The following is an 11,669-nucleotide window of genomic DNA, read 5'->3' as shown; positions in this document are numbered from 1 at the left end:
CCATCTTGCTCTTGTGCAAGTACTGTGCCTAGGCCTTGCGAGCTGCTGTTGGTGTAGACATTGAAGGGCTTAGAGTATTTGGTGTAAGCAAGGAGAAGGGTAGCATTTCAAGGCATCGAAAAGCTTGCTGTTGGGGTTCACACTATCACGCCTGGATAGAGGGTGAATGTATCCTCTTTTTGGTGAAGAGGCTGTCCACTCAGTAGTTGGGTAAGGGATGCTGCAAAATGGAAAACTTGGGGATAAATCATTTGTACTATCCTACTAGCCCCAGAAAGGAGTGCAGCTCCATAAATTTCTTGGGAGCCTTTCACTCCAGGACAGCTTGGACTCTTTTTAGGGTCTGGGGAGGCTCCCTCAGCCTCCACAACATGTCACAGATGCTGAATCTTTTGCTACATTACTGGGATTCACCTTCAGGCCTTATTGAGAGAGATGTGTAAATACCCGGTCCGGGTGGTAAATGTGGTCTTCAAAGATCTTGGAAAAATGTATGTGTCAGGAATGGACTCGCTAATAGTGGTGGGACTCACCTGCCTTGTGGGTTGCAGTACCAGGACTGGCCAGCGGGTGCTCTCTGCAACCAGAGGCTCACTCCTGCAGTCAGTCAAAACACCTGAGGCTGATTGCAGGAGGTGCATATAAGGAATGGCCAGACTTGCAATCAGGGCCTTGGTGTATGTTTCCCAAGAGCCCCTGTACCTGCATCCTGTCTGATCCTGCTTGATCCCTGACTCTGATTGAACTCCGCCTGTCCTGACCTCTGCTATTCCTGACCACTCTCCAGTCTGCTCCTTTGGTACCTTGTCTGCCTGATTGTTCCTGACCCGGCCTGTCTAACTACGCTCTGCCTGCTCCTTTGTACCTTGCCTGCCCATTTGCTACCGACCCGGCCTGCCCGACTACGCTTAGTATTGTTCTTTTGTTATCTGTTGGGGGTTTTGGTTTGGTTTGTTTGCACTGTGTTTATGTTTAGTCTTGCACTGCGTTTATGTATTGTTTAGTCTTAAATAAATTATATTGTTTATACTATATCTGAAGCCTGCGTTTCTCTGTGTCAGTCCACACACCTCTGGTCATACCCGGAGCCCTGACAGTATGTCATTCAGAGCCATCTCAAAGCATCATTCCATCCGTCTTTGAAAGTTGTTGGGGTAGGGTTAGGGGGGTGTTGCTCAGCCTGAAAGGCATGTGATTCAACTCAAACAGCCTGAGCAGAATGATGAAGGCTATCTTTTCCCTGTCCTGCTCTCCCACTGGTATCTGCCAATACCTACCAGCCAAGTCCAAGGTGGAAAAACAACAGGCCTGGCCCAACGCCATGAGCGCCTGTTCTAGCCGAGGCAAGGGGCAGGCCCCCCATGAGTGCAGGTTTTAACCTTGTGATAGTCCACACAGAATCGCAAACTACCGTCTTTCATGTTCACCAGGACAACGGTGGCAGCCCATGGACTGGGCTCTCCTTGATTATTCTACTCTGCAACATATTGCGAATTAAGTCCTTGACCTTTTGACATCTCAAGATCTCTGCAGAGCTCTATCATGAAAGTGGCACCCCGTAGCTTCTTAAAGCCCCGACTGGCAAGAACAAGGCTATTTCTTGGAGTGGGGCCAGGGACAGTTTCTGCTGCGGTGGCATGTGGACAATGCCTACCTATTCTGGCTGCCATTTTGCTGTACATTGTTGGACTTCAGAGTCCCACTACCTGCAAGCCGAGACTCCTGTTAAATTCGCTGAGGAGATCCACTTCCACCAGCAGGTGAGGCAACTCTTACTCATTCTTTCACTTGGTCAAAGATTTGGAACCTCACCCATGTGACCCCTTCCATCTTGATGGTCAAATTTTTAGCTGCTTTTATAGACACCCAGGATGGGCCTAGTTGGTTTCAGACCCATTGGCTGGATGTAAAAGTCCTATTCAATTATAGTGACATCAAATTCAGTATCAATCAGGCAAGGATCCAATTGTGCATTCACTAAGGCAGTCACAACTGGGCTTGGGCCTACCATGGCCTCCTGTCTTGAGGGACCTTGGTGTGTGGTCCCTGGGGGTCATCCCTCAGTCCCAGGAGCCTCTAGTTTAATGACTGAGATGTACCCTTATTTTATGAATGGCCACAGCTGCTGGTTAGGTGGCCAAAGCAACAAGACCGCAAAAGCCTCTGATCTTTAGATGGATCCTTTTGCAGGGGGTTGTCACTCTTGGTTAGGTGGGCCAGTTCCTGTTTATTCATTATGAATGCATGAATACCAGGTTATGGGTCAATTCTCAGATAGTGGTTTGGAGAGCCGACAGTGAGGAAAGGGCCAGGACCTCTTCTGCATCCTCCTGCTCCCTGGCCACAGCTTCCACCACTATATCATTAAAGGTGAGAGAGTTGAGACCTCACCCATTCCCGCAGGGTGCACTGGATAGGTCCTGCACTGTTCCCTCCAATGAACTGATCTTGTAGATGTTTATCTAGGCACTAATGTCAGTACATCCTGTGTGTACTTTTTCTCTAATCTTTACAGCAAAGTGTATAAGGCTCTCAGGGTTACACTTTCCCAGAATAGGCCCTCTAAACATGCCACGATTTGTTCTAGACTGGCTCATGCATCCTCTGGTAGCATCATTACTGCTTGGCAGTCATCAAGTTCTAAGGATTTGATAGCCAGTGCTGAAATCAGCCAGGTGGGTACTTGATAGAGGCAGACAGCACTCTCTAGCCTCTCCTCCCACTCGGAAAGGGAGATGTTAGATACATTACAGTGGGGATCGAAAGTTTGAGCACCCAGCTAAAAATTTGTATTAATGTGCATAAAGAAGCCAAGGAAATATGGAAAAATCTCGAAAAGGCATCAAATTACAGATTAGACATTCTTATAATATGTCAACAAAAGTTAGATTTTATTTCCATCATTTACACTTTCAAAATAACAGAAAACAAAAAAATGGCGTCTGCAAAAGTTTGGGCACCCTGCAGAATTTATAGCATGCACTGCCCCCTTTGCAACGCTGAGACCTGCCAGTGTCATGGATTGTTCTCAATCATCGTCTGGGAAGACCAGGTGATGTCAATCTCAAAGGTTTTAAATACCCAGACTCATCTGACCTTGCCCCAGCAATCAGCACCATGGGTTCTTCTAAGCAGTTGTCTAGAAAACTGAAACTGAAAATAGTTGACGCTCACAAAGCTGGAGAAGGCTATAAGAAGATAGCAAAGCGTTTTCAGATGTCAACATCCTCTGTTCAGAATGTAATTAAGAAATGGCAGTCATCAGGAACAGTGGAAGTTAAAGCAAGATCTGGAAGACCAAGAAAAATATCAGACAGAACAGCTCGCAGGATTGTGAGAAAAACAATTCAAAACCCAAGTTTGACTGCACGATCCCTTCAGAAAGATCTGGCAGACACTGGAGTTGTGGTACACTATTCCACTATAAAGAGATACTTGTACAAATATGGTCTTCATGGAAGAGTCATCAGAAGAAAACCTCTTCTACGTCCTCACCACAAAAATCATCGTTTGAACTTTGCAAATGAACATATAGACAAGCCTGATACATTTTGGAAACAAGTTCTGTGGACTGATGAGGTTAAAATTGAACTTTTTGGCTGGAATGAGCAAAGGTACATTTGGAGAAGAAGGGGCACAGAATTTAATGAAAAGAACCTCTGTCCAACTGTTAAGCATGGGGTTGGATCAATCATGCTTTGGGGTTGTGTTGCAGCCAGTGGCACAGGGAACATCTCACGAGTAGAAGGAAAAATGGATTCAATAAAATTTCAGCAAATTTTGGATGGTAACTTGATGCCATCTGTGAAAAACCTGAAGTTAAAGAGAGGATGGCTTCTACAAATGGATAATGATCCTAAACACACCTCGAAATCCACAGGGGATTACATCAAGGGGCGTAAACTGAAGGTTTTGCCATGGCCTTCACAATCTCCTGACCTCAACATAATTGAAAATCTATGGATAGACCTTAAAAGAGCAGTGCGTGACAGACAGCCCAGAAATCTCAAAGAACTGGAAGACTTTTGTAAGGAAGAATGGGCAAAGATACCTCAAACAAGAATTGAAAGACTCTTGGCTGGCTACAAAAAGCGTTTACAAGCTGTGATACTTGCCAAAGGGGGCAGTACAAGATATTAACTCTGCAGGGTGCCCAAACTTTTGCAGACGCCATTTTTTTGTTTTCTGTTATTTTGAAAGTGTAAATGATGGAAATAAAATCTAACTTTTGTTGACATATTATAAGAATGTCTAATCTGTAATTTGATGCCTTTTCGAGATTTTTCCATCTTTCCTTGGCTTCTTTATGCACATTAATACAAATTTTTAGCTGGGGTGCCCAAACTTTCGATCCCCACTGTACATTTGGGCACTAGTGCTAGGGCTACTCCCATTTGTGCAATGGTGGCCCCTACTTCCCTGTCCATGGTTGCCACTGAGTGGGGCACATCCTGCCGACTTTCTGCCAAATGTAGGTTGTAGGATGGGGGGAGCAGGTGGAAAGCACCCCGGAGGGAAGGAACTGCATACACTGGTAGATATTGCAGGAGGTATATTGTCAACAAGAACGTCCAGCACACAGTTACAGAGTTTATAAAGTGGTTCAGAACTGCAATGGCACGAAAAACTGTTCAGCACTTGCAGAGAGTGATGCACAGAGACTGACAGCACACAGCACAGGGGGCAGCTGTAAAGCAGTAGGCAGTAAGGAATTAGCAGCCGAAAGGTTCCCTAAGGAGGCTCTGTCGATAGTGGGTTCCTGTACCTGATATAACTACACGTAAAATGAGTGCCAAAAGCAGTGAGCTAGTGCCTTTTATAAGCACTGCCCTCACTAAAGATGGCCTCCGGGGTCATCCAGGACTGCAGTGTCCAATCAGACAACTTCTACCCTGATGACAAGTACAGATGTTTCAGAGGAACAAAGTATCTCTTATCCTCCATTATCTTCCTGTAGCAGCTCTGTGAAACAGCATCATCTACAGCTAGAAAGCTGCACAGCCCCCACTTACATGCCTGGCATCATTTTAATGTTAAAGAAAATGCAGGATATTAATTTAGGAAAAGGCCTTTTAAATAGGTCTCTAAGGGCCTTTTCACACTTGTGCATTGTGGTAATGCATGCTAAAGTGCATGTATTACTGTGTGATCCTGCAATGCATGGCAATGCCCCTAGTCTACAGTACTGTCTTGGACTAGGTCACTTACAGACCATTTACCGTGATCTACCAGTGAGCCAAATTAATATGAGAATACGTGCACGTGGAAGTAAGACACTGACACTTCGCAGTTTGCCAACTTCCTAAAATTCTGTTTTATTGAGGAACTAACAGTATCATTTATAGGGCATATGATGCAGGCAAAGCATATACATTGATTGGGTGAAAAGTCCACTGGGTTTCTGCGTGTTCGTCCATCCGTGTTGATATCTTCCAATCATTGTCCCCAAAGAGACTCATTCCCTTTTATGGGGGTTGTTTACATTAAAAGATACTTTTCTCCTAATGAGTCACCAAGGGTGAGACTCCGGATGAAGGCGCCATCTTAATTATCATTGTTCTGTCAACCTATATCTGATTGTTTACTTAAGAGAGTAAGGAATTTAAAGAGCAAGATACAGACAGTAGCAAGACTATAAAATTGTCATTTTACTGATCATCTAATAAAATGTGGACTGTCTATCACAATCCACTACAATCCCCCCTTAAAATGGCTATTTTATTCCTGACTGTCCCTATGTCTTCTGATGTCCTAACTGCCTGGTGGCCCTCCCTCTGGAACTCTTTTAAGACGCATATAGAGCCCCTGAGTGGCTAATCCATCCCTAGAGTCTCGATACGTCCTGAGAAGGCCACAGTCAGGCACTGTCTTTCCCTGCTTATAGTTGTCTGTTGGGGGGGGAAATTTGTAGCATTCCCTTTTTTTTTATAAGTCTGAAATATGATGATCAGGGGCCATGGTCTGTAAGGGAGTATAGGATTCCCTTTCTTCACGGGGGAGTTCAACATTGTTATAGTTCAGGAAAGTAGGGGAGATCTCGTTCACAGCTTTCCCTATTAGCCTCTTAATGCAAGGGATCACACAGCAGGCGACTACTGCCATTAGAATGATAATACCCAGGATAACCACCCCTGCTTGGGCGAGGGCTTTCTGCCAGCCACTCAGCCATCCAAACCACTGATCCCAGGGATGTGTAATACCAGAGTTTTCCTTAAGCTCATTTGACAGGTCCTCCAACCTCTTGATGGCCAGTGTCACCTTCCCATTTGGGCCTGTGTTATCTTGGATATACGTACAGCAGGTCATGGTCTTTGGTATCATTTTACAGACCCCCCCCGTTTTTCAGCTAATAACATATCGAGTGTCATACGATTTTGAAAGACCATGTTAGAAGTAGCCTCCAACTGCTCTGCTATCCCCTTTAGGGCATCTCGTGTGTAGTTTACAAACCGTTGTTGATTATAGTAGATGTAGTTTATCCAATCTACATTCTTGTTCTCAGTGATGAAGAGGAATAGGGATTTAAATCCCGCGGCAACCTGGTCTCTGGCCTTGAATTCATCGGGTACCCCCCTTGGGACTCCTATCGCATCTATATAGACATGGGGGTCAAAACTCCCTTGCGGGGCACTTCGTTTGTGCTTGGTTGCATGGGGGGGGGTTTGGGAGGCCCCTTAAGTAATGGATCTGAGAGGATGTGCAATGGCATTATGGCATGGAGGCGTGGGGATTGGGAGTAGGGAGAGAATGATTAAGGGGGGCCAACCACTCTTTTGAAAGGTATATATCTTTCAGTTGGAACTCACAATGGTGGATTGTGCCACCTCTGGGTTATAACACCCCTAGAAGGTAAGTTCCCTGATCTCCCGGACTCTCTATGGTCAGAGTAAGGGGGATGGCTACAGTGAATTGCTTGTTCATTTTTGTGGATCACCTATCTACCTTAGGGGTGGTAAGTGAGTGTCATTCGGGAAATTAGAGATTTTCCATACCGGTCTTTCCGCTCTACTGCACTTTGTGGCTTATACCCCCAAACCGGTCTCGTGTTCTATCCCACTGATCCCCAGTAGCCACAATCTGCTCCCCAATAATTATCTGTAACACATATATATATATATTGTGGAGGCAATGGGGACAGGTGTGTTCTTGCACAGGCTATGATTGAAGGAAAATGTTGCTACTTGTGTGTTGGAAAGTTATACCAAAACTGGGTGGAGTCACCCTTGTGAGTGATGGCCACCTGTTGGCCCCCTCCCATTCCCACCAAAAAAAAGGATATGCAACACAATCATTGTGGTGTGGGTGACACGGACAGGGCCTCGTCCTCTGGAGCTGGAACCTTCTTGCAATGTGAGGCGTGTATCCAGGTGGACTTTCCCTCCAACTTCACTGAAGTGGCAGTCACCAGGAGCACCTGGAAAGGACCGTCATATCTGGGTTCCAATGTATGTTTTTGCAGAAACTTTTTGACCAAGACCCAGTCTCCAGGTTGTAAAGTGTGTGTTCCTATGTCCGCCTCAGGATCTGGAATGGAGGAGAATATTTGCACATGGATATTAGTCAACACACGTGTCAAAGATATCACATACTTTGTCAATGAGTCAGACTGCAATTGTAATTGTTGAGGATAGTAGGTACCCAGTCTAGGGGCGGACCCAAACAAGCAATAGGCAAGCTGTCCGGCCATCCCATGCCTACCTCTTGGGCCATTTTTAACATTCTTGACTTCAGGACCCCATTTAGGCGCTCTACCTTCCCACTACTCTGGGGATGATAGGGTGTGTGAGACGCAAGTGTGACCCCCAGAGCCCCCCAGATCTCTTTTGTGACATTGGCAGTAAAAGCCGGTCCCTGATCGCTTTCAACCACCTCGGGCACTCCATATCTGCAGACTATCTCCGTGAGCAGCTTCTTGGCAGTGGTTCTTGCCGTCTGGTTGGTTACTGCGAACGCCTCTGGCCATTCTGAGAACATATCCACCACCACTAGGGCATATTCAAATCGTCCACTTTTTGGCATCTGGATATGATCTATCTGGATCCTCTGAAATGGATATAGTGCCCTGGCCAGATGCTTGCTTGGAGGTTTCTCAGGTCTTCCAGGATTGCACTTGGCACATACAACACAAGACTTACAGAATCTGTCTGTGTAAGCCGTAATTCCGGGTGCCACATAGTATTTACTGATCAAAGAGTTCATTAGCATCTTGGACAGGTGTGATGCTCCATGTGCCCACTGCACTGTTGCCGGATATAAGGATCTGGGAAGCAAAACCTTCTTCCCCACAACCCACAATCCTTTGTCCTCAACTGCTCATTTCTGCATCCATTCCTTCCTTTCTTCTTCTGAAGCATTATCCTGGGCTTCCTGGAGTTGGTTGTCCTTAGGCTGATGAATTAGCACAGGCATCACCTCACTGCACATCTCTTCATCCTCTTCCTGCTCCCTGACCGCAGCTTGCTTAGCAGCCATGTCTGCCAGATGATTTCCTTTTGCTTCCATAGTGGTCAATTTACCGTGGGCCTTCACCTTCAATATGGCCACTTGGGCTGGTAGTAAGAGTGCTTCCATAAGGCGGTTGATCGCCTTTCCATGCTTTACAGGAGTCCCAGCTGCCGTGAGAAAGCCCCTCATTTTCCAGATTAGGCCAAAATCAAATGCAACTCCCAGTGCATATCTGGAGTCCGTGTAAATGTTAGCTGTCTTTCCTTTTGTTAATTCACAGGCTTTGGTGAGGGCCCTTAGTTCAGCCTCTTGTGCAGACATAAAAGATGGAAGAGGTCTAGCTTGCAGTACCATTGTGTCGGTAGTCACAGCATATCCAGTGTGGTAGGTGCCAGCATTATCTGCAAAGCGGGATCCATCCACAAAAAGTATTAGGTCAGGATTTGATAGGGGCGTATCATGGACTGTTGGTAGGTGTGTAGTTTCTGCCTGCATAAGTTCCAAACAGTCATGTACCACATCCTCTGGTGCCATGTCTTCGGTGTCTTCTTCTGCTTCGTCTACCCCCCCCCCCCTGGAAGAGGGAGAAGAGTTGCAGGGTTTATCTGGGTGCATCTGACCAGGGCGACATGATCAGGTAAAAGAAGGGAGCCTTGCAGTCGCAGATGCCTGGCGGCAGATAGATGTTTTGGTTGGGTTTGGTTCAGTATTGCGGTAATGTCATGGGGGGCCAGAAGTGTGAGTGGATGTCCTAAGACCAAATCTGCCATTTTATCCAGAAGAAGATGAGCAGCAAAAACAGCCCTCAGACAGGAGGGACCACCTCGTGCAACCGGGTCTAGCCTGCAGGAGTAATAACCCAGAGGCCGGAGGCGACCCCCATGGCGTTGTGCCAGAGCTCCTGTTGCATGACCCTGTCTCTCAGCCACAAAAAGCTTGAAGGGCTCATCATAATCTGGTAGACCTAATGCAGGTGCAGTGGAGATGGCTTTTTTCAGGCGATGGAAATCAAGTACAGCTTCTTCTGTCAGGGGAAAGGGTTCAGATTTCAGGGCATCATAAAGGGATTGCATCAGATGGAGGCTTCTGGGATCCAGGAACGACAATAGGAAACCAACCCTAGAAAAGCATGCAGGGTTTTTGGTCCCTGAGGTATTGGGACATTCGGGATAGCCCGTACTCTATCCGGTGTGAGGTGACGAGTGGCTTGGGAAATGCAATGTCCCAAGAAAATGACAGAAGTTTGGCACCACTGTAACTTGTCCTTAGAAACCTTGCAGCCCTGTTAAGCCAGGTGGAGGAGGCTCAGAGAGGCGGTTTTTCCCTCAGAATGGTTGGTGGCACATAGGAGCAAGTCATCCACATATTGGAGCACTATGACTTCCGGGTGTGACTGTTGCCAGGTGCTGAGGATAGTTGTCATGGCCTTTGTAAATTGGCTTGGCGAATTTTGGGCCCCTTGGGGCATAACTCTCCAGGTATACTGTCGGCCAGCATGGGTAAAGGCGAAGAGATACATGCAGGAGGGGTCCAGTGGAACACTGAAGAAGGCATTTGCCAAGTCAATAACTGTGAACACTTGGGCTGTGGGAGGTATCCCTGCAAACAGGGTGTGGGGGTTTGGTACAATGGGGGTTTCCAAAATAGTTGCCTCATTGACTGCTCTCAGATCTTGAACCATGCGATATTTGGTGGGCTCACCTTTTGGAGTTCTTTTCTTCACTGGGAAAAGGGGTGTATTGCATGGGGACACACAGGGAATTAATGCCCCGTTTTCCAGAAGTATATTGACTTGTTTGGAGATGGCGTCCATCTGGGCTTGCTTCAGAGGGTATTGAGGCTTCCGTGGCAATGGTGCTCCAGGCTTAAGCTGGACTAACACTGGAGCAACTTTCAGATGGCCAATATCCTCAGGGCCGGTGGACCAAAGAGTAAGTGGCAGCTCCTGTAAGGCCTGTTCTACATGGTCTGGCAAGGGGTGGCCTGAAACTTCCTGTAGAGACATCATCCGTGGTAATGAACATAGAGCCGAGGTGTCTTCCTCTCCCAAGGGGGTGGAGAGCTGAATGGTGCCATCTGGTTGGTAGGATATAGTTGCTTGCAACCTGGACAAGACATCAGCTCCCAGCAGATTCAACGGGCAAGTATTTGACACCACAAAACGAGACAGAAGATTGGGTAAGGTGCCGATATGTAGAGGTTTTGTAAGCCAACTGCGTTGTGGGCAGCCGTCTACTCCAACGCAGGAAACATCAATGTTTGAGAGGTATGTTTCATTGGGTAAATCTTCTCTCCGCAAAACGCTTCTGGCTGCACCTGTGTCCTCTAAGAATTGTGTAGGATGTCCCTCGATGGGGACAGTGACCTTTGCTAGGGGCCCACTAGCACAATATCCATGAGAAGAAACTGTCATAAGGGGAGTGGACACAGGTTTGCCCCTGTCCTATTGGAGAAGGTTTAGATGTTCTTGGGTAGGACCTGTGCGTGGGGGTCCTGGAAGCGGTGGAGGTGGTGGCATTGCAGACTCTTCCCACCCTGAGTTGTAGTCATTGGGTCGTCGTGAACGTCTGGGAGCTCTGCATTCCCTTCTGAAATGTCCTGGTTTTCCACAGTTGAAGCAAATAAGTGGGTTTCTTCTGGAGACCTGTTCTCCAGCTGACAACATGAGTGGTGTCGGCTTCCGGGTCGTCTGGGCCGCTTCCAGACCTTTTGCCACTAATAGCAGTATATCCAGGTGGAGGGTACGGTACTCTGGACGGGCAGTGATCAAACCCTTGCGAACAGACTCCTTTAGTCCTGATACAAATGCAGAGGCCAGCATTTGAGTATGTACCTTGTTATGGACACTGAATCCCAGGTCTGTAAACACCTGTGTTAGTCTGGTATGGAACTTTTCCACCGACTCAGTCTTGTCTTGGGTAATGTCCTGCAATGTGGTGGCCTGGTCCGCCAGTCTCTCTCTGGCCCACTGCTGCAACTGGTCACAGAAAGAAATTCCCGAGGCATAAGTGGTGTCCTCATTTGGCTTTACTCTGGTGAGATCCTTTTCCATTATAGGCCAATATGCATCTCCAGCCTTGATCTCACACAGACTGACCAAATCCCTCCAGGCTGTGGAATAGGTCTTGTGGATCTGGGCTATGCGCCGGTAAAAAGGCATCAGGTGTTTCTCCGGATCTGGACTGCGGCCCTCCAGGGGTGGGCGGTCCTGTTGGGGGGCAGAT

General features: G+C 47.1%; 1 protein-coding gene across 1 annotated transcript; it reads right to left on the bottom strand.

The window, feature by feature from the left end:
• Window positions 1–7,969: 7,969 nt before the first annotated feature.
• LOC149474722 (uncharacterized) lies at window positions 7,970–9,310 on the bottom strand. Its single transcript, XM_089668708.1, has one exon. It carries the CDS (start codon window positions 9,058–9,060, stop codon window positions 8,314–8,316), a length of 747 nt encoding a protein of 248 aa, XP_089524834.1. The 5' UTR covers window positions 9,061–9,310; the 3' UTR covers window positions 7,970–8,313.
• Between the last annotated feature and the right edge of the window lie 2,359 nt (window positions 9,311–11,669).

This window comes from Staurois parvus, unplaced genomic scaffold (assembly GCF_062004578.1).
Source record: "Staurois parvus isolate SC_StPar_1 unplaced genomic scaffold, SC_StPar_1.0 ptg000002l, whole genome shotgun sequence".
Classification (NCBI taxonomy): Eukaryota; Metazoa; Chordata; class Amphibia; order Anura; family Ranidae; genus Staurois; species Staurois parvus.
This window is presented reverse-complemented; position numbering and strand designations above follow the sequence as displayed.